This window comes from Lonchura striata, chromosome 3 (assembly GCF_050655825.1).
Source record: "Lonchura striata isolate lonStrDom1 chromosome 3, ASM5065582v1, whole genome shotgun sequence".
NCBI lineage: Eukaryota > Metazoa > Chordata > Aves > Passeriformes > Estrildidae > Lonchura > Lonchura striata.
The window spans coordinates 76,625,549-76,652,290 of NC_140705.1; the positions used below are offsets into that span (position 1 = coordinate 76,625,549).

Sequence of the window (26,742 nt, forward strand, 5' to 3'; positions counted from 1 at the left end):
AGAGATTTTTTCATTTTTTGTAAGAATTGTCATTCATTTTCTATCTCACAGTATTTCTTCTGCACCTGGACTAGGTAATTCCCCAGAATATTTTCAAGATGGCTACTAGACATGTTTGCCAGTTACCAACATGTGCAATTAATGTTTGTGTGGAAAAGAGGTGGCTTGGATGAGTGTTTGTGTGAATCAAAGAAAAAGGCTGATATATAGCCTTTAAACAAACTTACTCCCAGTGCGAGTGTGGTGTTTCAGAATTGTCCTTTGTAAGAACAAACTCTTATGAAGTAAGAAATTCTATAAATTACCCTAAAAGTTAATAGAATAAGATTTTAGGAAACAATGTATTTTCTGGATATTTCTAATTTATGATAGCAATTGAGTATCTGGGTGGCAATTACTACATTCTGTAAGATCATTTAGCAGAAAATCCCTGGGGGAAAAAAAAAGACAAAATCAAAACAATTATTTTTATCAACTTGCTCAGGACTTTTCCATAAATATTTTTACTTGTATTTAAGAAGCCTCAGAGCTTGGATTTTAGCTGCATTTATACTTTTGTTGCCCCTGCCCCACTTTTCCAGCAGGTTGTCTTCTCTCTGTTTAATTGAGGCTGCTTCTGTCTCACCCACATTCAGGTGTTTGGTTCTGTCAGCTCCTCTACTGCTGTCATCCTATGTTTTTATCAACTCCCTTTCCCCATATTCTGTCCTATTTCTTCTTAATCTTTTTTTCCCAAGAAATTGGTCATACATGGTAGAATGGACTCAGGATATTAAGATGAGATAAGAGGATTTACCAGACAAAAGAGTGGGACCAGATAAAAGATGAGTCACTGTCATTCTTAAAATGGAGCCAACAGAACTGGGAAAGAACAGGTTTTTGGTTTAAGCTGGTTTTAATACCAAAAAAACCTTTGTTATAACTTTGTTTTTTCCCCACAATGTTTTTCATGAAGTATGTTGACTAATATTGCCCAATTATTGCCAAACAGTCTTATTTGCTGCTTTCAAACCAGGCCTATGCTTGTAAGTACAATGCACCTGATGGCTTCAGTGACCTCCTGATGGCTTTAATGTGCTGTGACTTCTGAATTCCCATGAAATCACGTTTATCTATGTAAATACAACTAAAATCCTTTGCTCATGGCTGCACTGACACACAGCATTTGTACCTGAACCCTTGCACCTGGCACGTGGGAATGCACCAACCTCTTTCTTCAGGGGGAGAGGATGTGTGGGGGGGATGATGTAGCAGATCTCACTGTTTCATATTGGAGTGGGTGAGACTTCTCTGGTAAATGACGTGAGTATATGGTTAGTACCACTGTGGGGTCAGTGACATCACTGCTCTGTGCCAATGGAAATGTTGATGGTGACTGAACAATGAAAACCGAGACTGACATTGAGGAGCAAATGTGATTCACCACGAATTTATCCCCAGGTATTGAGATGGCCATGAGATAACATCTGCAAATCTGTGTAATTAACAAATATAAATGTAAAGAGCTTGAAAAATAATTTTCACTATCTTCTAACTTTTTTATGTGATTTTTTTTGCTTGCCCAGCCAAGAAGCAGGTGATCAATCAGGTAGGAATTGCCAATGGCTAATGAATAGTAATCAGATGAATAGTTTGTAAATAACCCTTAACTTGAAAGCTGCTTTTCTAGAATATCTGATGATTTTTTACAAATTAAAATGTATTTTGCCTGTTTGATGAACATACAGATACATATTTATACATGCACAATTGATATGCCTCGTATGAATACATGGATAATCCAGTCTGAGAAAGTGATATTTGGACAATTGCAGTTTGGATGAGCAGTAATTGAGGAATTTAGCATAGATTAGCATAGTTATACAAGATTTCTACAATTATAAATTGATGGTGTACAATTTCCGTACTTTACTCTTTTAATTGACAGAACAATTTGGGACTGATCAGCCTAAAGGACCTGCTTTAATTTTTTCGGGTGATTGGCTCTTTCTTTTTGTCAGTCGTTTCAATCTGATTAGCTGTTTCAATTTAAACATTTTAGTATAAGAGTTTTTCTAATAAGAAAATATTAATTGCTAAACAAACAGTCTGCAATAACGAAACACAATTTACTGAAATTTTGTTTCCATTAATAAAATTTTCAGAGAATTTAAATATTCACTGAATCTCTAGTCCTTGTGCTGCAGTTTTCAGGGAAAATCTCTCCATGTAACGGTTGGACTTAAGGAAAGAGAAGAATCTCATACAAAATAGGCATGTGAAATAGAAGTTTTTAAACTATTTTGGTAAAGGCAAATATCTTAAGAGAAAGTGGATCACAAAACAGATTCAGTTTTCTGCATTTTAGTTCAGGATTTTTAAGCAACAGGTTTTAAGAACCATGCAGATGGAAACAGTTTAGTAAAACCTGAGTCTTCTTGGGTTTTTTTGTGGGTTTTTTGTTTGTTTAGTTAGAATTTCTAATCTGTTTTTGCATCCTAAACCTTTTTCAAACTCTATGGATTGTTTTGCACTGTTACTGAACATTAAGCTGGCTGGAAAGGCACTTTAATTTGAGAATGTTGCTATTTTCAGAAGAAAGAATATCTTTTTCAGTGTTAGAGATTGATACATAAGGGCTCTAGCTGTAACAGGAGTTGGTGTGTTTTCTAGTATTAAAAGAAGTCCTGAAATGATAAATATAAAACACTTGAACGATTTAAAATAAAACCTAAAAGCGTAGGCTTGCACTGTTTTTGAAGCAGGACTCGAAATTCGAAAGAGCGAGCCTAATTTTGAACGGAATTAGGAAGACTGCGGTAGTTCGATGAGGATTCCCACCGACACCTGGACCTGGTAAATGCAGCATCTGGAGTGGCGGCGGACAGCGCGGAGGTCTGATCTCCGGGAAGGTAGAGGAGCAAAACAGAATCTCCCGCTTTTCGGGTACCCCGCTGGCAGCGGCATCACAAACATCTTTTCCGCCAGTATCTGCAACGGCGGCGGCCGTACCCGCTCCATCCGCCCCGCGGGGCAGCGCCCGCCCGGGCTGCGCGGGGGTCCCGCCGCGCCTCTACAAAATCTGCAGCCAGCGGCACGGCGGCGGCCCCGCCGAGGTGGGAACCAGCGCGGCGACCACTGCTCCGCCCGCTGGCAGGGGGGAGCGCCGAGGCGATGCGTCGTCCACCTGGGGAGAGCGGTTCCCTCCGCCCCGTCCAGGTGGCTGCGGGGCAGAGCCCCGGGCGCGCTGTCCTGCCCCGCCGGGGTGGCACGGCGCCGGGCAGCAGTCCCTCGCAGCCGGGCCCCGAGGCGCCCCGGCGCTGGCGGTCGGCACCGTGGTTGTCCCGAGGGAGCTCCTGCCTGGCGCTCGGGCAGCCCGCACTGTGCCCCCGCGTCCCCGCCGCGGGCCGGGGACGCCCCGCCACCCGACGGCCGCCGCCGGGCGGGGGGAGGCGACGCCCGGGCACCGCAGCCCCCGCCCAGGTGAGAGCCGCCGCTTCGGGGTGAGGGCAGGGGCGCCAAGCAAGGGCTGCAGCGGCTGCCCGGGTGATGAACGATGATGGCCGGTTCCCGGCGCTGACAGTACCGGTGGCACGGCTGTCCCGGGAGGGGAGCTCGGCGGCGGGGTGTGCGCAGCCCTGGGGCTCCGGTCGTGCCGATGGGCGGCGCGGGGCGGCGGCTCTACGACGGCCGCGGTCCCGCTCGGCCCGGCCCGACGGGAGCGCCCGGCAGGGCTCAGGGGAGCCTCATAGCAAACTGGTGATGCTGGCCACCCATTCGTGCTGCTGGAGATGAATCCCGGTGGGCTCCAGCCTCTCCTCCCGCTTCTCGGCAACTGACGACCAGGATAGAGAGAATTTAGGACGAAAACGAAATACAAGCGGCGGGGGCTTGGAGCGCTGTCATCGGCCCCGCTCCAATCCGAGCTCGCCTTTGGGCTTCCCTTGGCCGGGCGTTCGGCCGGCGGATGCCCCGCTGAGGGCCGCCGTGGCGCGGACCGCCGAGGCACCGGGACGGGCGGGCTGAGGCCAGGATGCCGGGGTGAGGCGGCGGGGAGGGACCCCGAATGCCCAGGGACCCGAACGCGGGGTCGAGGTGGCGGCTGGCCAGCGCGACAGGCTGCACTGGCGAGCGACGGTGCCTGTGCTTGAGGAGCAAGGCCAGTGGCAGCCCCGGGGCCACGCTGCACCTGAGAGCAGGATGTGAGGCAGCCTCCGGGGAGCCGGAGGGCTGGGGTTGAGGGGTGGGTGGCCGTCAGTGCGCCAAGTGGTGGGAAAGACAGAGGAGACCCAAAGCAAACACGTGTGATGCTGAGCGGCGGGGAGGGTCTGCGCATCTTCGTGTGGAAATGGTGTTGGATGCCCCACAGAAACGGAGGGACAGCTTTCTGGTGTCTCCGTCTCAGGAATAGCAGGGCGTCTGCCTTTTGATCTCAGCAGCTGAAAATGCATGTTTAAAATAATGACACCGCATAGGGAGGATCTTTTCCTTGTGTTTCTCCCCCCTTTCCCTTTAGGTAACCGCTGTGCTGTAGCTCCCGTGTGCGCACCTAGCAGTGAGAGGAAGGGAGGGAGAAGGGGGGAGGGAGCCTGGGAAGAGCTGGCTCCGCCAGTGGGCGTTTTCTGGCGGCCGGGGCTGGTGTGGAAGCGGCACTGCAGTGACTTGTATCTGCCTCTTTGCAGGCGAGCGCGCACATACGGGGCAATATTTGCCTCGCTCGAAGAAAATTCAGATTGTTGCCGTTTTCTTGCTTTGAATGCGAGGTGGGAGCATGGGGAAACGCGGACTTTAAAGGGGATTTAAACCGCTTGGCGGTCAGTAGCGCCCTGTCCTCTCTGGCCTAAAGGGGGAACGGAAATGTGAGGATTTTATGAGGGCGGGGAGCCGGGGTGCGGAGGAAATACTGCCCGGGAGTTGCCGGAGGAAACGGAGGACCGATCCGCGGTTGCCCCTTGTTTGGCTCCGTCCTTTTTCGGCGTCCCCTTTCGCTTTACTCCCGTATCTCTGCTAGACGTCCTGCCTTAAACTACCGCGAAAGGGAGGGAAGAGCGGAAGCATGTCCAACCCGGAGAAGCGGATCTTATCCCGCCCCTCGGCCCCCCTAGCTGCAGCACCCGGGGAAAAGCCCGGCTCCGGCAGCCGCCCGCTCCACTCCCATGGCCAGAGCGGTGGAGGTGGAGGCAGCGGCGGGTCTCCTCCTCCCCCCCCGCTCCTGGAGGCGACTCGGCTGCCTGCAGCTCCCTCTCTCTCCTCCTAACAACCACCAGCAGCAGCAGGAGCCGCGCTACAGGCACAGCCTCCTCCGCCAGCATCGTCTCTAGAGCGGCAGCGGTTCCTTTCCTCGTTCCAATCCCCTCCTTCTCCTACGCTTCTCCATCTTCTTTTTATTTCTTGCCGCCGCCTCCTCGTTTCCCCTCCTCATTTCCCTTTAACCTCACAAGTCTCCAAGGGAGGGAAGGAGGAGGAGAGGCAGCGAGAGCGGCAGGAGGAGGAGGTGGAGGAGGAGGAGGAGGAGGAAGAAGAGATGTTGGCGGAGCAGCAGCAGCAGCAGCAGCTCACTTGATCGCCCATCCAGTCGGCAGCGGCAGGAGGAGACTCTTCTGTTCTTCCTCCATCCAGGGCTTGCTGCTCCGTTCCGCAGCCGGCGGCCCCCGGCAGCACCACTCCCGGCTCCTCCTCTCCCCAGCCGCCTCTCGCCCGTGGTCCTGCAATTCCCTCGGTGCTGCAGCAGCAGCAGCAGCCCGCGGCGACGGGATCCGAGGAGGCGACGGCCCCGGCGGGAGCAGGACTCCTAGGCGGCAGCAGCGGCAGAGAGGCGCCTTCTTCTCCTTCTCGTCTCCCCTGCTCCTAGGGCCAGACATGGAAGATGGATCTAATTCTGCAAGCTGCTTTAGGAGGTTTACGGACTGTTTCTTGAATACAAGTAGGTACCGGAGCGCTGTGCCCAGCGGCGGGTCGCGCGTGTCTCGGGGGAAGGTGAAGGGCTGTGTCCGAGGCTGGGTGCATGCCTTGTGTAAAGGGCATTTCTTTGTGAGTGGCGGGGAGGCGAGGACACAAAGGGGCCGTATACATGGGGCGTGCGTGGACGCATGGAGGAGCGGCCGGGTGTGTATTGAGGATGCACGGACAAAGGGGATGCTGGATGTAACTGAGTGCTCTTTGTGGGAGCTGACTGTTAACGCCTCGAGGATTTCGACATCATTCCGGTATCAGACAACTCTACGTGTATGTATGTCAGCCTTTTGCCTGGTACATGCTTAATTCGCTCAGGAATGACACGTAGAGGAATGGAGCCTGTCCCCCCTACTTACTTGAACAGGCAATAAGGAAGCATTATTGTATCGGCAATTGACAGAAAAGCGGCAGCGGAGGACCGAAAAGGGTGAAAAGGATTGCTTCTTTCTGCATCCCCCGTCAGATCTGCCACGCGCGTTCACATTCCATATTTCTGATTCGGCTTTGGTACCGGGTGCCGCCTTCCCCTGGCCGTGGCTCGTTGTAAGGCGGGCCAGGAGCCCGAGAGGAAACATGTGCTCCTTGCTACGAGGGGCTGGCGCTGGAACGGGGATAGTGACCGGCTGGCGGGGACGGCGGAATAAAGAGAGGGATTGAGGCGCTCCACAAAGGGCTCCCCGCAGCCAGCCGCTCCCAAAGCCTCGCCGGCTCCCAGCGAGCCGGAGCGCGGGGGAAGGGCGCGGGGCCGTGATGGCCCCGTGCCGGCAGGCAGGAGCGGGGCCGGAGCTCGGGCTGCTCTGCCCGCGGGGCTCGGCGAGTGCCCTCCCCGTGCTGGCCGGGGGAGCCCTGCGGCGGCTGTGCGAGCGGGGAGGAGGCTTCGCACGGCACGAACTCCCGGTTGGCAGGGACGTGCGGCCCGGCTGTCCCTCGGTGTCTCCCTCCCACCTGCGAGGCGCTTCCCCGGCACGCCGCGCCCCGCCGGGTGCGCCCCCGGGCTTGGGGTGGCCCCGGAACAGCCGGGGCTTCGGGCCGAAACCGCCCGGGCTCTGCCTGCTCCGGTCCCCCCAGCAGCCCTCCGATCCACCGCCCTGCCGGGAAACGTGCCGGGCTTCGGTGTGGTCACGGGACTAAAGAATTTACACGCGGAGCATATGTCAGGGCTGAAATATATATATATATCTATATATACATATGTATATGGATATATGCTTTTGGGTTTTTTTTAATAAGGAACTTTTTTTTTTTTTTGCTTGTCTGGTATTTTGATGCTTAGGATGACTTCTATCAGCTGTGGCTGTATTTTATTTTTGTGACCGCTCCTTAGTTGGTGGATCTATGCCTTAAGGTGTTCCTAGACTTGAATTTTAGTCTGTTAGTATACTTTGTTGTAGGTGGCTTTTTGGATACAGGTGAACTGTGTATGGTTCACTGGGGAGATGTGAGAAAAACTACAGAGATGTCCACTGAAACCTCGTTATCTGTGTTATTACTTACAGCTGTCTTAAGCACAAGAGCCTGAAAGGGTGTTCCAGAGTAGTGGTGAATAAAGATAGTTATGATATTTGTTGCACTGTCGTTTTTCAACTTTATTCAATAGTTGATTATGGCACAGAGCCACATACTTGTTTAGTCTTGAGACCTGAAGGAAACCCTAAACTCTTCCAGTTTCAATTTTCTTTGTGTTCTAGAGGAGTAGAATACTGCCAGGCGTGTGGTACAATGCTGATGTTTTAAAATAGTGGTCTTGAGAGAAGGAACTGAACGAGGGAATGTGTATCATGTAAGGCAATTCATTCCTATGCTAGACCAGGAAAAAGATGATGTGGAAAACATCAGGTTTGTTCAAAACAGCTTTAGAAGCAATAGTGAATTCTACTTAAGCAACTTTATAAACTCTTGAACAGAAGAAATCTGGTCGTCTTTCACTGATTGTGACCTCTGACTGAAGATTTTCCGGCAGGAAAGGAGCAGAACTATTCTTTCCCCTGTGAGTTTACTGACGTCTAAGACGACATACAGCCTCTCTCTGTGGAAACACTTTTCCATACTTCGCAGCCTGTGCTCATGAAACTTTCAAGAACTTAAAAGTCTGATATTGTCTGCTCCCCTTTTGAATGTGATTGAAACTGACCAATGGGCTCAGAAGGTATTAGTGAGGTTAGATAGACTGATGGACAGACATTCGCATGCCGTGTGTATGTACATATGTGTACCCTTCCCTCCCTCCCCGAGTGATTGCATAAATCTGATTTCCTTAGGAAACCAGGCTGAAAAAAGGAGTGGAGGGAAGTCAAACAAGATACTATTCAGTTCCAGCGCAGCTCCTGCAAAGAGCACTTGTCCAACTATTTGGAGTGCTGTGCCCAGTCCTGGTTATAGTGCAGCCGGAAGGCTATCATTGTTTTGAAGAGGATGAGATCATGTAAAATAATGAAGATAATGTGCTGTGTCTCATACCTTTTGTTTCCTGAATTGCATTTTAAATTCTAAATCATATCTATGTGCATATATATATATATATATGCTCTTTGATTTTAAAGACAAAAAAAAGAGCCTAAGTATTTTTGCAGGGAACCTGAGGAGTTCTGTAGGGAAGAGAACTGAGATGAGTCTTCCTGGACAGAAGATTTAAAAGTGGCATAACAGAATCCTCAGGAGTGAAAAACTGTGAAATTGCTATGGATGTATTCCCTCTTTCATCTCAGCTCTTCTGACTTACCTGCTCTCCAGTCAGGATTTTTTTAAAAGGTTATTGTTATTAAAATGTTACATGCTGCAATACTCATTTTGTGCCATATTTGGCTCTTTCTCTTATTAAAATTCCCAATGAAGCACTGGACTGAAGAAGCTTATATGAACTTTGTGTGGTGTATGTTGTTTTTCTTAGCTGTTTCAAGTCTTGGTGCATAACATAGTATTTTAAGAGACTTTTAGTATTGATCATCCTGGATCAATACTCCAGTGGAGTTCTGTAATATTTAGAATACTGCAAGTTGCCAGGTATTTCAGGTTTCTGGGAAATGTGTTTAGGGGAGCATCCCATCTTCCTTCCACATTCCAGGTCTTCTCTCATGGTGCAAGTGTAGCATGTCATCTGTGTGCCTTGAGTCTACTGGCAGGTATGAGTTCTTTCTGCTGGTCAGAGAATTATCAGCGTATTTCTATTATATACAGTTACCATTTTTCTGGCTGTTTTAGTCTATACCTTCACATGCTACATGCTAAGACTTTCTGATTAAGTAACACTCTAAGCAAGAATACATGTAAGATGTACATGTTGTTCAGGAATAAAATAGCAATTAAAATTTAAATAATGTCAAAAGTATTACTGGATCTAATGAAAAAGTTAATCTTGTCTTTCTTGACTCTTGTTTTTCCTGGTCTGTGTATTCTTTTTTTTTTTTTTTTTTTTGCAGTCAGGATGTTCTAAGTTAAATGCTGATCTTCAGCAATGAATCCCTTGTGTGAAGGTGGACAGAATTTGATTTTCCAATTCAATCATGCTTAAAATTTAGAATATGTAAGAAATTGTCTCTGGTTTTCACCTCATAGACTCTGACTCCAGCTTAATTGAAAGCAAAATTATCACTAAAGTAGGATATAATTATGGTAAGTGATGTTATTCAACAGCTTCCATCACAACTGGTGTTCCACATTTTGCATTCGTGTATAGGAACACCATGTGTCCTGGTCTGCAGCACTGCCATTTTACTTAGTGGGATAACAGAAAAATACTTAGGGCAGACAGCAAGGAATGGCATGGAAAGGTCATGAAAACCATGTAAGTACAAGCAGTTAAGAGTGGAGAAAGGCTTTTTTTTTCCAAGTCAGGTATTTTTGCAAATGGTTGTCTGTAAAACATGCAGTTTACATTTGGAATATCTAATGTTCTGTCCCTTTGACTCCTCAGCTCTGCTGCCTGTGCCTGATGGTTTGGGAGTACCCAGTGCTCATAAGCCTTGAGAGAGGAGGTAATGTTAAGTCAGTAACCTTGCTCCTCCTGTGAGATGAGCTGTGGAATGTGTGATTATGCACAGTGGGATAGTTTAGATGAGTTGGGAGATGGTTTCTTTTTGCCACTTGTGTAAGGAGGATGGCAGCTTATTTAATATTCTAATACAAGGCTGGTAGTTTCATTCACCCCATTTGTGTCCTTTTCCTTTTTGCTCATGTTTAAGCCACCCTCATCAGCTGGACATGGTGTAAAGTGAAGTGTACAACCTGAAGCGTAAAGATATGTTTCTATTCAACATGTATGTGACTTAGTGGCTTGATTTTGAAGCAGTCATATGAGTTCTTACTTGCACTAATGATCTAGGGCTGTCTTGCGCTTATGTCATCCATTTTACAGATCAGTACAACAGTAACTTCTGTTCAGTTTTAAGATTCTGTGCTGTTTTCTAATACAAATAGATTATAACCAACATTCTCTTAATATTATGGAATTGTGGACTTTGTTTTAGATTCAGAAAGTTAAGAATGACAGTCTGAGTGAGTGGATTTTTAACTTACGGCTTATGCACCTTGTTGATTGATGTTAACCTTGCTTGTGTTTAAAATTGTATTTCAGATTTGGTTTACTATCAGCTCATTTTTTTAATGCTACTTTAAAAAGTATTTGAGTTTCAAGTAATTGTTTAATATTTGAACATTTGATTTTTGTTTGTTTTATAATATTTCTATGTTAGAACTGTTGGCACTATTATTGTATTCTAAAAGAGAGCTAAATCATAAGTAAAATATATATATAAAGAAAAAAGGCTGTTTGAGGGTTTTCAAATTGTTTTTATACTCCCTCTGCTGGCTGTTTCAACTACAAGTAGCTGTACTTGAACCTTGTTACTAAGTGTGCTTTTTCTTTTACTGTTTTATTAAATAAGTAGTAAAGTATATTGATTTAAATTTTTTTTTTTCTTTAAGTATTACTGTTAAATGAAGAAACACAATTTGCAGGAATGGGAAGTCTGACACTTTTTTTTTAATGGAACACTGTTTCCATTTTTGTTACACCTTGTATTGATTTTAACTCCTGTCCTAAAAACAGTTGAATCTTTGGGTGTGTTGGTACCATCTTCACTAGTAAATTTCAGAGAAAGAACAATTCATATATTGTTCCAAATCATTTGTTTATCTGTTTCATTTGTCGTAATGAATTTATTGTCCAGCTTTGAAGAGCAGCTGTGATAAAACTTAAATAGTTATGCTATCTTTTGTTAAATGAAAAAAGATAAAGTTCAGTCATGGGTTTGACTTTCTTCTCCATAATTATCTACAATGTTACACTCAAAGTGTTCTGCAGATATAAGGGATAATTTCTAAAGGTTCTGATTTTGTTATAGTAGTGTAGAATAGTGTTCATCCAAAATATCGATAGCACCCAAATAATGCAATTTCTAGAAACCTCAGCGATGATACACAAGGGTTGCTATATATATAATGGAAATGAAGCCATTGCATTTCCCATGGGCATCAGTTATGGCTAAACCAGTTCGGTATTTCCTGTTGGTATTTTTGCTAAAGTTCAGGCTGCTCGGGAGTGTGTCCTGTCTTGTGCTGGTGCTTGGCTTCCCCCGGTCGCAGTTTGAAGAGTGCCACCTACTGACTGGCAGCTCCGGGAGCGCTGCTACTCCGCTTCTGGAGGCTCCCGCAGCTCAGCCTCAGCCTGGGCATGTGACAAGTCCATGCAGTTGAGCTTGGCAACTCTGTGGAATCAAGTCTCAGCTTTGAGCTCTGCTGTTTAATGATGCGTGGTTTTTGTTTCCTAATTTGTTTCAAGGTGAGGACACAAGATTTTCATCCTGGCAGGTGGGCTTCCCTTGCCATCTTTGTCCCCTTTTAAAAGCTTGTGAGAAAGTGTCAGATTTCTGTGGTTTCTTCATCACTTCTTGTCAAGCTGTCATAATTAGTGTGGGAGGAACCAGCCTGGATGGTGTTTATTGAAGACTTTGGCTCCTGCTATGCCAGACAATGTAATGGTATGTTGCACACTCAAATGAGGCTGTTCAAAAGGCAGGTAATAGACTCACCACCATGGCTTTGCTGACAGATGGACTTTCCACAATGCTCATGATGTGTTTGCTTTTGCAGGAGAGAAGGACAATGTGATTAACAAGTTCTAAATTTTTACAGGAAAGTCATGCATTAATCTTTAGTTTAGTGCACTTTAAGAATGCTTTCTTTCAGCATTCAAGTATGCTATTTATGTCTTAAAAAACCAAACTTGGCAAGAATATGAATTAGTTAAAAAATATGCCATTTACATACTTAGGGTTCCTTTGTTTCAAAATTCTTTTAATATAGTTTTTCACAGTGGTTTGTTACCACAGGAAGCTTTCTTAATTCCAGCTCCTAAGCATCTTGTCACAGGTGTCATTAAGAACAAAAAATATTGGTTTTACAAATTTCGTATTCTTTTGGAAAACACATTAACAGCAAGTTTTAGTCTGAGTGAGATTTTTAACAATAAAATGTCTCATCATTAAGAGATGCCAAATCTTGTGGCTCAAGAGGACTACAGCTGTGGTCAGTGTATCACTTGAAGACTTCCTAAGTAGTTCTGGCTCAAGAATACTGAAAGAGAAGACTTTTGAATATTATTCACTTCCATCAGAAAATCCATAGTAATTTTATGGATATCTAATGATAATAATAATAAAAAAAAACCCCTCAATGTATAAGCAGCAGTAGTTATCTCACCTTCTTTGGTTTGAGACCCAAAGGAGAGATTGTCAGCATCTGAGACCAGTTAATCCAGCTTCCATCCGATAACTTTTTATGTTTTCATTAGCACTTACTGATCTGATTTCTTGTTTCTGCATTATCAGCCAACTCCCATGCACTAGAGCTGTATTTCTCTTAACAAAGTTTATTCAGCTGATAATAATTTCAGCATTCTTTCTTCCTTTCTCCTTCCACTTGCATCAAAAAGAAATCCCCTAATGTCAAGCCACAAATACTTCCTAAAGAAAAGAAAACTTTTGCATCTGAAGTTCTAATTGCTTTGTACAGAAACCTCACATCTCTAATTCTTCTGACCTATACATACACAAAATAACAGGTATTTGTAGCTGTTGACAAGCACTGCTATGCTTACCTTAGTAATACTTCCTGCTCTGCTTCACCCTGTGGGGAAATTTTCACACTGGCAGGAAAGAAGACACTTTCATTGTCATGTATGTTTTAGTAGCATTTCTGTAACATTGTGGTTCAGAGAATAAGATGTTTAACCTGAATTATGGTGGCTAAATGTGCATCCTTTTTATTCTTTTGTAGTCTTCTTCACTGCCTAGTTTTTATATCTCTATTGTATTCTTATGTTATTGGCTTCCAAACTGGGTAAAGCTACTTCCCTTTCTTCTAAAGGTCTTTGAATTAGTCTTAATAAAGAAAAAAAGTTAGTGTCTCAGTATTTCACACAAAAAATTATTTTTTTCACCAACATATAGTGGTTGAGTTTATGATAACTCATTCTTTTGCTTACACTGGGCTTTTTGTGTTTATATTTTGGTTTTTTTTCATGCATATACAGATACCTTGGCAGCTTCTCTAGAGTGAATTCTTTTTTGGAACATAGCTCTGTCAGCTGTCCTTTCTTTGCATGCATGTCTTTCAGTTATATTGTAATTTCAGTTTTATATTACTTTCCCCTTGTCCACCCATAAGCTTATTTTAGCTGATGTTTCCTTCTTGATTGCTGAATTGTGCTGTTTTGTTTCTTTCTGCAGCAGTCTGGTGTTTTATACTGTCCTTTTTACAGTGTTTTCATTTTCCCCAACTACTTCTGTTGTGTGAAGGTGCTATGGCGCTATTATTCTTATTCTGGTATGGTTCACTTAAACATTTTTTGTTGGTGAGAAGAAATTTTGCATGGTAGTTTTAAAATGCTCATGATGTGTTCTGTATTTGCGGTGACTCATTGTATTTCCTAATCTGCCACTGTCTGCCCAGCCCTAAGTGTGATGTCAGTATTTTTTCTTCTTGCCTTTTTTTTTGAGCACACATAGGACTGATGAAAGTTACTGTTTGATGTAACAGGAAACTGAACTCATCTGTTCTCAAAACAGGCACTGCCTTAGCTAATATGCTCAGGTTTCGTTGTGCCAGGCTTCCGTGTCTTATTCTTGAGAGAAAAATTGCTTTTGTGTGGATGTGTCCCAATATTCCTGTTTCTTCAGACTTCAGTTTTCACCAGTACAGACTCCTGAGACAACTGCTCTTGGAAACTGTTTTTTTCATGGATCTTAAGTGTTTAATGTAGTTTTGTGTCCTTTAGCTGAAGGTCATGAATGCAAGAAGGTCTTGGGATTAGAGGTGTCATTATGAGAAGTGCTTTGAGACATCAGAGAGAATGGCTGACCTGCAGTCTCCAGTGTTTATAGAACAGTACAATTTCTGGCTTAGCTCTTGTGATGGTAGAGAGAACAGGATCATTTGGCATGTTGCAGGAACTTTCATAGACTTTTTGTGGGTAGGAATGTGCTTGTAGATTGCATGTTTCTTTCAGACCTTTTTTGGACTTTTGTTGGAGCTATATGCAATGCTCATGCATTTTGAACTAAGAACAGAGGATGTGGGCTCAAGCTTTAGTCCTGTCTATTCTGCTTAATTTTTAGCGAGTTCCTTGATCCAATTTAGACTGATGCCTAATTGCATGTGTGTTGGGAGTAAGCAAATGCGGACTGTTCCCAAAAAGTGCTGGGAATTATACTTCGATCTTAACCTTATGAAAGGATAAAATTTTAGCTTTGCAGACAGAAGCTGTATCATGCCTCTGTACTTTGTAGTTAAAGATCAGGCTCTGGGTTGTTTTAATTACTTGTTTAGGATCATAGTTCTACAGAGCAGTAGAGGAACCAAACAATCAAAACTCTTTGTGGCAATAGGCAGAACTTGTTTTTTCACACCAAGTTCTCCTAGGGAATGATGCACAGGTTCTACAAAGTCCTGAATGAAAGATGCATGCAGTGAATAAGGGACCATATTGGAGGACATTGCTTGCTGCCTGAATCAGCACAATCATTTGCATTTTCTGTCTTTGTTTCCTGGACTTGCTGCTTTGAAAGGATCTTTGGAAGTTGTGACTAAAATGTGTAAATGAGTGTTCACAGGAGAACAAGAAGACACAAAGCTGGTCAGTTGACAAGGATGAATGAAGTGTGTGTGGTGATATTTTGTATCTTAAGTTAATGAAAAATGGTGGAGGCTTGTCCATCTATGACAGCAGTGTTGAAGGGACAAAAATCAGGAATAGAATAGGGAGAAGACTGGAATGGTGAGAGGAGTTTAACGTTTTTATTGCTCAAAGGAATGCAATTACAGCAGAAGAAAATGTTCATCCTTATAGGGAAAGCTATTTATAAACTTTAAGAGGTTTCTTTTGGGGTAGATGAAAGGCTTGATATGTAAATATCTCCCAGCCAATTATCAAATTTCAAGGGAATCTCTTCAATGAAGTATAAGATTTGACTGAAGTAAAAGATTACTGTTTTTCAAGTGCTAATGTTATTTTTTTTTAATGTCACATCACAAATGCTTTCTTTCTGCTTAATTATTAACTTTTTCCTCCTTAGTAACAATGGAAGTGTGCATGGTGAATCTTATATACTTTATAAATGTGCTGACAGATAATATTTTAATTTATTTCTTTACTTTTTGGAGCTTAATATTATCTTCATGAATAACCAGCTGCTATTTGACAATCTTTTGTTTATGCCAGCTAAGAATGTCCTTTACCATTGTTTTTTATGGTCGCTCTGAAAATTTTACTGTTCTACCCCATGTGGTTTTTATTTCCTTTCTTTGTTTTTCTTTTTTTTTTTTTTTTTTTTAATGCTTTAATTGTAGTTTAATAACTGATCCACCTTGTTCCTGGTTTTTATTTTTTTCCAACAGTTTATTAAAGTGTAGTGCTGGCTACACGTAGAGCACATGCCCTTCTGTGTCTCATAACAGGAATGGCCTTGGGTGGCTCTGGCTGTGGATATGTTGTGAGTATAGCTAACATCCCTGTGGTTGGCTGCTTTGATGATGGTGACCTCGTACTTGTCCATGACAAGCCCTGGTTCTTTTTTAAAAGATGATGTTTCAGGTGTTACCTTCTAATTTGACAGCAAGGCTAATTTTTTGTTTGTTTTTCCTCATTCAGCTGTCTGTACTTCTTTAAAAATTATGTTGAACTACTCTCTTAGCACTTTGCAACATCTTGTTTTAACAACTTGTGTTTGAATCAAAGCAACTAGCCATTCTGCTGTGCCAAGAAACACTTCTTCCCAAGCACTTCTGAAAAGGAGGTTTTTGTTTCTCTTGTTTCACAATTCTTTTGCTGTTTATGGAGCTGAAGGGAGAAATGGTAAGGAAGTTGAAATTTGCTATATATATCAAAATTGAAAAGAGAACATGAAAACAATTGCACAGTTATATTGAGCAATATTGGAATTTTTGAATTCTTTTGCCAGAACAGAAATTGTTTACGTTTGTTTAAATATAGTTCTGTTCTGCACTTCACTTTGGAAATTAAACTTCAGTTGACAAACTGATTTTAAATCCTCTAAAAATACTTTAATATTAGCTTAACTCATGATTTTTGGTATGTTTTAGATGTCAGAGATGAGCTCTGGCAGGTCTGCTAGTGGCAACTGAGATACCTAACCTGGGCTTCTTTGCTTGAAGTCACTAACAGCTCAGTAGAGGTAGCAGGAAAAAGGCTCAAGCACATTGTTTGGCTTCTTAACCTGTGCTACATGCAGAGGTGAAGGTCTGCTCACTTACTGAGCTGTAGGCTGCTGTGATGGATGGAGAACTGCAGAGGTGACCTTGAGTCCTACCTGTGTGCTGGTGATCTCTAGAAGCAGATTGCCAAAGGCCATGAGGAGCTGTTAGGAGCAATGAGGGCAAAAAGTGTTACCCTGTCTGGCTTCATTCCCCTTTCTGTCTGTTAATTCTGGAACATGTCTGGCTGTTTCAGAGGGCTGAGATATGTTAGCTTGTTGACTCTCTCTGGTATAGAATAAGTTTTCTAATAGTTCACTTCCTGAATAAGTTCAGGAAGTTGAATTCGTGAGTCAAAAGGTCACTGGTGCTGATGGGAAGCCTGGTGACACGGCAGCCTGTTGCTGGGAGCTGATGACAGGATAACCCCTTTAATCAGCAGCTCCTCTTAGATCTACTTGGCTGGGCTTGGTACACTTAGGCTCTAGTTTCATGGTCACTTGAAGTTCACATAAGCTAACCCTCCTCTTTCAAAAAATGGCCCAATTCTTCCTTCTTAAGGCTGCTCTTTCCTATACATGAGTACTCCTCCCCTTTTGCAGGCACGTTTATGGGTTGGAAGTGTATGTTTATAATATGTTATTTAACATGGAAGATGAGGATACAGCATGATCTATTTAATGTAAACTTTGCCATCTTGGAAGTTGTTTTTATGAAGGCTTCTGCTTATAAGCTCAGGTGGTTTTTTTTTGGTTTGGTGTTCATTTTTTTTCCTTACATGACTTTTGTTTCTTTAGCAGAGTACTTTCCCCAGCACAGAATATACATGATGTTGATAAGAAATGTTACTTGGTATCTTTTTTTTTTTTTTTTTTTGGTAGCAACCCCCAAATCTCTGTAAAATGGAACACATTTTACAGAGATGGAATCGCTAGCTTTCTTTTGGGCATTTCTACTGGTGGTGTTGTGGGAATGAATTTTTTTTTTAAATAAATTCTTAGAATATCCTGAGTTGCAAAGGACCTGCAAGACCATTGAGTCTGACTCCTGACCCTGCACAGAACAACCCCAAGAATCACATAACGAGCCTGAGAGCACTGTCTATGTGCTTGAGAAGATTGTCCAAACACTTCTTGAGCTCTGTCAGGTCGTGCTGAGACCATTTCCCTGGGGAGCTCTTCCAGTGCCCAACCACCCTCTGGGTGACAAACCTTTTCCTAACATCCAGCCTAAACCTCCCCTGACACAACTTCAGGCCATTCCCTCAGGTCCTGTCACTGGCCACCACAGAGCAGAGATCAGTGTCTGCCCCTCCCCTTCCCCTCATGAGGAAGCTGTATCTGTAATGAGGTCTCCCCTCAGCCTTCTCTTCTTGAGGCTGAGCAGACCAAGCGACCTCAGCTGTTCATCATGCAGCTTCCCCTCAAGGCCCTTCACCATCTTTTTTACTCTCCTTTGGATGCTCTCTAATATCTTTATATCCTTTTTTGTGCTGTGGGCAGTAATAAACTCATGTCACTTGCATATTACTGAAGAATGGAAAAGGAAAGGGATTAGGTAGAAGTACAAGAATATTAATTAGTTTTCTTAGTCAGTTAATGGTTGGAGATAAACTGAAATAATTATATCCACCACCCTTACCCAGCCCCTGCCCCAAGCACTGAATGAACACAGACTGGTTCTCACAACAAACCTGGAAGTTTGCAAAACCAGGAAGTTGCAATGAGCAGCACTATCATCTTTCCAAGCAGCTGGGTAACCTTACCAAAGTAGATGAGTGGCTACAATAGAAAAAATGGCAGAGCCACAATGGCTTCTAATCTAGGGATCCCTCTGTCAGACCACATTGTTTTAATGATCCAAGCAGAATGTTGCTATAGCTTTCTGTGACTTAATTTGTGTTTGTGTCTGTTTTTTTCTGTAAACAGCTCCCAGATGCTGGGGATCTGGGAGCTTTGGATGAAAAACATGATTCTCTTCAAGGGCAACAGTGAAATCACTTTAAATGTGCTTGCATTGAAAACATGAAGTGTGAGGTAATCATTAGTTTTGATTAGATCTATTTCTGTACTGTCACTTTTCTAAGTTACATTTTATGTAAGTAAAGAATTAGTGTTTTAGCAGATAGCATTATATATAATATATAGTGAGAAATCGTAAAAACAATAAAGATGACAAAATTACCTCACCATCACCAAAAAGACTGTGGGAGAAAAATATTAATAGGAAGACAAAACATGTTAAAGAGACGACAAACTAGAATATATTATTTAGTTGCTTCTCGACTGTATTTGCAATTCATAGTTTGCTGAGCACTTCCCACTTATTGATCTCGAGCATCAGAATTTGAGGCAGTTTTACTTCAACTTTTGTGATGAATTTGCTCTGAATTTCAGAATATACTTTCTTCCTCCTATATATTTACTGGTATGGTCTGGCCACAGCTCAGTGTGCTACAGTCAGTGCTGTTGCTTAAAAAGTGAAAGATTAAGCCTACTGAGGGTGAACTTCAGTCGGTAATGTAATGTTTTCTGTAGATGTTTTCATAACTCAAACCTGCATCTTTGCATCATTAGGGAAATCTTTCTGAAGCTATATAAGAGCTCTTGAACTTCAGGATAATTATTGGGTTTTGGGAGGAGTATCAGTAAAGGGTGTAAATAAGGGGGAATAGATAAGTACCTTTAAAATTGTACAGTGACTGTGAAGTAATATCACATCAGTCTAAATGATGGTTTCTGATACTTTCCCATGCTGCTACTCAGTGTGCAGTTTGTCATTTACATGCAGAAGCAGTCACTTCCTGTCCTGTATTGCTGGAGGTTAAATGCTTACTTTACTTACTGGTGCCTTTTATATTGTTTGGCCATCAAAATCTGCCTGTGAATGTTTAGTCCTTCAGTTTTATCGACTGCTCACCTGACATGCAGTTCAGTGAAACTTTTGAAGTAAAGCTTGGGATTTATTTAGTTAATTTTTAACAGTCTATCTCAGATTTGTTTGGAAATAATCTTGTTCTGAAAAAAACCCCAAAACTTATTTATGAATTTTTTGGTAAAATGCTGTAATACAAATATTGTCATCTTACTGACATAATGCTTTCTTTATTTAGAGCAGTGTATAACTTGGGTACCACCCAAACTGCTGCTCTCCTATTTTGTATGTCTTAATATTTTAGCAACTTTGCTTGCTTGGTTTTTCTGCTGAAACACCATGAATCTGCTCAAGTCTGCACTTGTTCAGTTGAAATTTAGTAAGACAAAGACAAATAATCCCTAAACCCCAATCAATTCAGTAGTTATTACATCTGAAGTCTGGATATTCCTGATGCTTTTTCTTTTCTCCTTCTTTTGTGCTGCCTGGAATGTCTGCTATCTCATAAGATGGGCAGAGTTTCTGTGGACATTTGCTCATGCTGCTGGGGTCTTGCCAGCTGCTGGTTTTTATGAACTCATCTGACACATGCATGGTACGGGCAAATTTAATTACAGTTAATCACTAGGACAAAATCTATTCGTCTGGGCAAATTTTGAGGCTGACAATCCAGAAAGGCAATTGCATGTTTTGCTGCTTTTGACTTTTTAAGCATCTGTTGGATTTTTCTTATTGAATCTTTTCTGTATAGCATTGAGGTTCTATTAATGATGAGCCTAATTTCTTTGTAGTCCTAAGGTTTTTAGTGCTTTATGCACAAGACAGAGATACATAACTTCTGCAGGAGAGGTCAATGATGTTTTCAGTAGCTTTTTCCTTCTCAAGTGTCGTTTACCAAGAGACTCTGCAATCGAGTCATCGTGATGGGAAGTGCATCTCAACTGATGTAATGCATTTGTGTTTCCTGGAAACAGGACAAAAATCTCAGCTCTGTTTCATTTAATGTGAGATTTGTCATTGATTTCTGTTGCCATGTGTCATGGTTTTAAGCCCAGCTGGAGAAGAACCACCACTATTTATTTATCATATTTACTCCCATAACTTGATCTTTGTGTTGTAATGGATTGCTCGTGCTTTATGAATCTGATTTCCTGACATTGGACCCTCAAAGAAGTATTGAAAGCTTTTATTCATGAAGAGTATTTTTACAAAATATTTTGAAATGTGATGTAACTAAATCGGATTTCCACAAAACTTCTGGCTTTTTTCTCTGCAGACTGTGCTAAAACAGGAGATCAAAATAATTGATCTGGCGAGAGGGGCTGGATGGACTTGATAAATTCTTCAAACAGACTAATATTTAGCTAATGCATTTTACTCCTGTCAAGATCTATCTATTGTGTATTTCTCCTGTCAGGAATATATTTTCTGATGAAGATGTGTTCTTCTGTGTCTGTCGTGGAAACTAAAATGCATTAAGTTGAAACAGTATCACTTTGTTCCTGTTGGCTGCAACTGTATATGCTTAAGCCAAATCACTTTTCTGTCTGATATGTTATTTGTTCTATTTTGCCTAAAATCTGATTTAATCTGAAGTGGAAACACATTACATTTCATCACGAGAGAGTATTCAGTGTCTACTATTGAATATTGTGTTTTGACCTGTGGAACACAATGACTGGTCTTGCTGTTTTTTGACATGGATTCCTCTGCTTGACTTCAGAAAAAGCTATGGCAATATATGGAAGAACAGGAGCTCCATGAAGTACAGGTGGTTGGTTGGAATGCTTGGGGTGCCCAAATGTTTTTATTGGATCACAGCTAGAAAACAGCATACAGAGATTTACCTTAGTGGTAACTTGTAGAGTGAATAACTATGTATATCATATTTGTAACCAGAAAAATCTTAAAAAATGCTCCAAAGAAAAAAGCATTCCCTTATTTATTCTTATATGGCCTTAGTTTTGGTGGGGAGAGGATTACAGGAGAAGTTTGATGTTTAGTAACTTTAGCGATTTTTGCTGTATTTGAGGCAATGGTCGTATAGGAGTTCAGAAAGCATACAACCAATTAAAAAAAAAAAATACAGCAAAAAAGTCCCTCCTGTGTAGAAACAAGATTTTTTTAGACTTCAGCCAGACTATGGAATGTTGTGATGCTCTTGTGAAAAGTTCTTTAGAACTTTTTAGTCACTCTTAACTGTTGCTTATGCATGCAGATGTGGAAGCAAAACTGACTACTTGCAAAAGTTCCCTTCTTTCTTGGTCATAATAATATTCTGATGGCTCTGTATTATTAAAAATAATAGTAATTGTGTTATGGAGTTGTGTTATGTGTAATTCCCAATTCTAACCCATGATCTCAAGGAAGCTTGAAAGGCATGGGCTGAACCTTATGTTTGCTTTGACAGGAAGGCAATGGCAGGTAGATAGTTTTAATTTCTGTATACCGTAGCATAGAAGACTCAGTGGTTGTTTATTTGCTTAACTGCATAAATATCACTGAAGAAAACTTCTGCATATGGTTTAAGAACAGTAGGATAAAATGATTTTGTAAAGCAAAGCAAAGTATGTTTTTCTAACTGCTGGAAGATACTCTGTTTATGGTTGCTTTGTGGCTGTTCCTTTTGCCAGGCCAAAGATGAATTTGCAACTCAAACAGCAATAAAACTCTAAACAAGAGCTGGATCCACAATTGAAAACTGCACTTAGATTTTTTTTTTAATTTTTTTTTTTTCCAAATAGACCTTTATTATTTTAAGTGATGTGTCTCTAAACTCATTTGTGAATAAAATAAAAATTGGTGTCAGGGAAATTAACTTGGAAGGATGCTCTCTGATGATCTGAACTAATGAGTAAGGTATGTTCAACTCATCGAAGTTTTTCTTTTTAAAATGTTAGTGCTCTCAGTTCCTAATAATGAGCAAACTCATTTGAAACAACTAACATCTTCTTATTTTGTTGCTTTCATCGTTTACTTCATATTGAACCACTCAGTTATTCACATGGCCTTTCTGTAAAATCATACATTGGCAGAAGCTCAAGGGCATGGCCTGCATTTTGTGTATAAAAAAATAGAAATCAAGGGGAAGGAGGGAATTGCAAGCCATGATGTACTTTTCTAATGAAATTTCTACACAGCTTTGCTGCTGATTTCCCCTTATTTGTATGTCTGACAGAAAATGAAAAGCAACTTTCTTTCACTATCTCCCCCATAATAAAAAATAGTTTTTTTTCTCTGCTGGTCTGAAGATGGGAGTGGAGATGGCAGCTTGTGTTTTACTTATGAAAGGATTGTAATATTTTTGTGGAACTTTTTAAGAAAACAGAACATTAAATTTGTACTAAGGTATTGTACTAAGCTATTGTACTAAGGGACACCAGCTGTGAAATACACTGAAGGTTTATTTCTGAATTGTAACTTGCATTTTGGACTTGAAGCAGACTTTTCATTCTCACCGTGTTTGTGACAAGAATTAAAAGTGAATTGGTGAGGATAATGTTAGGCCTGTAGCAGCTGGAATTTTAGAGCAAGGAGATGGTTCTCCTGATCGGATGCTGCAGACAGGCAACTCCCTGCTTTGTCCTCCAGCCAGTTGTGCAATGTTCAGAGCTGAAAATCTGTCAACACAGTTTTTTTTTTTTTTTGGGACACTTGTGGAAGCAGACCATCAAAGCTCCATAACAAACACACTTAAAAGCTGCTGGAATAATGATTTGGATAAGAATAATTAATTCAATTAACTTAATTCCAGGTTTTGAAGAGCACAGTGGAACTGCCTGAACAAGAATATTTGACATCCAATTATGTTTTAGTTTGTTATATTTAACAAAGTTATTCTCCACTGAAAGTGGAGAGCAAGAAGTTTCTGTTTCAGGAGATTATTATCTAGCTTACAGCATATTTAAAGTCCCTTTACCCTTTTATCTGAGCTCACAGAAATACTTCATTCACTTGCCTACCTTTGGCTTGAATTCAGCTTAATTTTCTGGACTTGTTTTTTTAAGTTTTAGAGACATCCCTTTCTTTGACTCAACAGATGGGCTTGTGACATATTTGAAAAGCAGGAGGCTTTATGAAAATAAATGGTAGTTGCTGTTTCTGAGGCTGTGGTGAGGCTGTTGGTAATGGGGGAGAGGCTGCAGTCCAAACTATATATGTGAACTAGTTTTCCATTCTACAGCTTTTCTTTTGGTATTCACATAATTGCATGTAGACAGCGGTTGTTTTTCAGTGGGTATAGCTTTTTGAAGTGGACTACTGTGCTGGAGGGATGAATTAACGCTTCATCTCATTTAGTAGACAAAAGGAGGAAGGGAAATAATGCTTTTAGATGCTGTTTTTAAACAGCAAACTGTAGAATTGTTGCACTTTTACTTAGTTACCTGCTCTCTTCCCTTGATGATTTTAAGTTTTGCATGGTTTAAATTTAGATTTATGGTGAATATATTCTTCTTGACAGAGGTACAATACATTAGTAAAATTCCCATGTATTATACATGTAGAAAGTGGGCAGCTGGGGAAGGAAATAGAGTACTACCAAGTGCTTGTAGCACTAAGTATTTTTAACAACATAAACTAATCTGTTCATATCTTCCTAAAATACAGGGGTGGCACTCCTGATGCCTCCCCTATTAGGGCTACCGGGCTACTTGTTGAAAGGGTGATAGGGCTTCCGATGGTCTTTCCTCCTTCTAAAACTTGTCATTGTTAATCGATTCCTACCACCGCCTGATGCAGTACCATCAGGAAAGAGGGTTTTTGGGGGGTTTGTTTATTATCCAATCACAACTTCATTTCAGAAGATACTTTCCTCAGAAAAACCAAACACCTGCTTCCATGTTGACAGCTTTCTCAAGGGAGAACAGCTGTAAAATGAATGAGACTAGTAGTTTCATAGATACCCATAATCTTTTTGAGAAGTATTAGGAATGGATATCCAGCAGTTACAATTCTGTGACTGCTTTAAGTGGCCATCTTTTAGCTATTTCTTGCCTTGACTAATGCTGGCAGCACAAAGAGCTGCACGGTTCCATTGTGAAACATACTTCGAAAGATTAACGTGTGCAGGATGTCTTCGTAGGAGGAAAACGGAAGAGAACAAGAAAGCATATTAAAAAAAAACCCCAAGATAGAATTTTGTAGTTTCCTTGCCAATCAGAAAATAAACATAGCTGAAAAGACAATTGGGATGCCAAGAAGTGGAAGGGGCAATAAGGAATTTTCTGGCAGAAGATTTAAAAAATACCAACAAAACATAAATAGATTATGACACATCAGTTCATATTTTTCCATTGAGAAAATAGAGTCCCACCACTCAAGTTTCTGAAAGAAATATGCCAGCTTCTGAGAAGCTGAAATACCAAATTTTACTCATATTTATTTTGATACATTTTTTATCTCTTAATAGGACATAGGGAGTGTGGTGATTTGTTATTATTTAAATAAGGCACGTTCCTCATTGCAAATAGCAGATAGTTTTCTGGTAGATGCCTTTTATGGTGCACTTGGGTTTTAATATTGCCTCAATAATTTCCTTTGTTGCAACTTAAAAAGGCAAAGACTGGCTTGCCTCTAAGTTTCTAGGTAGCTGACTTGACTCCGTGAGAGGGGTTTCTTTGCAGGGTTTCCAGTGTGAAAGGAGGATAACATTTCATGTAGAAAGTTCTTAATTCTTTGGACCTTGAATTTATTTTTCAGATCTGTTCAGGCTATAGATTCCTCCCATGTATGGGTTTTTTCCTTACTAGTGACTTCAACTGCAAGTTGTGCATGGAGAGGTAAATGAACTTTACAGGCCTCTGAGTATCAGAGAGTAAAGTGTTTCATATCCATAGTGTTCTTCAGGCTGTAGGTTTATGTAGAACTGCATTTAAACATAATCATAATCAATGGAAGAAGATAGCTGAGACTTTATTAAAAACACAGGAATTTTGCTTTTTTTCCTTTTTTCCGCTTTTTCAGTGTTGCAGAATTTATTGATGTATTATATTTTTTTTAATTATAAATTTTCCTATTACTTTTCTTCTTCCCTTCACCAAGCCCTCAGGAACAGGGCTGTCTGCCCTGTAGCTTTTGCTGTCATCGTTAGCGCTCCGTTATCTCCCGTGGCTGTGTGAGGACTTTAATCTTCCATGTAATTGATGGTGGCGATTGCTGCTAAAGCTGTAAAGGAAAAGCATCCGTTCACCTTCGTGTGAAAATGGATGATTAACGAACTCCAGAATGTTTCCTCTGGGCTCTGAACTGAGTAAGTAAGGCTGAGTACCTCAGGCAGTCTAATTTCCTGGCTTGATAATAGACTGGGAAAAGAGCCATTTGATGTCTTCAGGGTTGTCCATATATGGACAAATATTTGGCTGGGCTGAGTGAAAACAGTCATCTTTCAGGAAAGAATAGAATGTTACAGGATTTTAGAAAACAAAGGTTTTATAAGCAGAGATCTAGCTTAGAATAATGGAAGATAGTTTGCTTCAATGCACTTGAAACCTGCACAGGCTCAGATTTGTATACTGGAAGTGTTTCAGAGCATGGCATGTTAAGCTTACTGCAGTAGTTTGGCAGCCTTTGCATTGAGAAGGACTGATGGTGATGTTGGAGGAGGTCACCTGCAGACTTTCACGGCCTTTTTGTTTAGATAGGGATTAGAGACTAAGAAGACATTTAAAGTGAAGCTAAATACAATAAAGGTTGAGTCTTTCACCACTTTTGGCTCAGTTGTATGCTTATTTATCATTGTATGAAGACCTTTAAGAGTATCCCTTGACGATTTGGAGAATCAAGCTGATCATTATCGCTTAGGAGATCCAAGAATAGCTGAATAATTCTTGACTCAACATCAGAATTATGGTGTTTTTTCCTACTCACTCAAAAGAGGATTTTTTAAATTATAAAATACAGACTGTGTGTGTAAGCAGTGATTATCCCTGCATTTTGTCATGTGACACACTTGAGGACAGGAAGCAGGTGGGGGAGGAATACATCAAACTCATGGTTGAAGGATTATGTTTTATCTACTAATCTAGTTTCTACTGCTAATAAAATTTTACATGTAATATCTTTGTTCCAGGTGTAGTTGAAGTGACATTGATTTCTAAAGAATAGGGACTGTAGAAAGAGTCCTACATTTCTGGTAACGAGCTTTGTTTGAGATTTGTCCCAGTGATTGTGTCAAGACCACAGGCACTTTGTTTAGGACACTGGTTTACTTCAGACCTAAGGGAGATT

At 41.6% G+C, this 26,742-nt stretch overlaps 1 protein-coding gene across 11 annotated transcripts in view; it reads left to right on the forward strand.

Moving 5' to 3' along the window:
* PDE10A (phosphodiesterase 10A) overlaps positions 1 to 26,742 on the forward strand; it is a 352,020-nt gene that overhangs the window by 172,910 nt on the left and 152,368 nt on the right. Inside the window, exons 1-2 of one of the 11 annotated variants that reach the window (XM_077782080.2) lie at positions 4,606 to 4,742; positions 5,599 to 5,902. The exons of 6 other annotated variants lie outside the window; for them this stretch is intronic. In XM_077782080.2, coding sequence (XP_077638206.2) covers positions 5,839 to 5,902 — 64 coding nt within the window. In that variant the 5' untranslated portion in view covers positions 4,606 to 4,742; positions 5,599 to 5,838. Of the gene's footprint in view, positions 1 to 2,439; positions 2,892 to 4,598; positions 4,743 to 5,086; positions 5,903 to 9,844; positions 9,906 to 26,742 lie in introns of those variants that run through there. 4 more of the 11 variants (XM_085575509.1, XM_085575508.1, XM_021544165.4 and 1 more) reach the window with 4 other exon arrangements.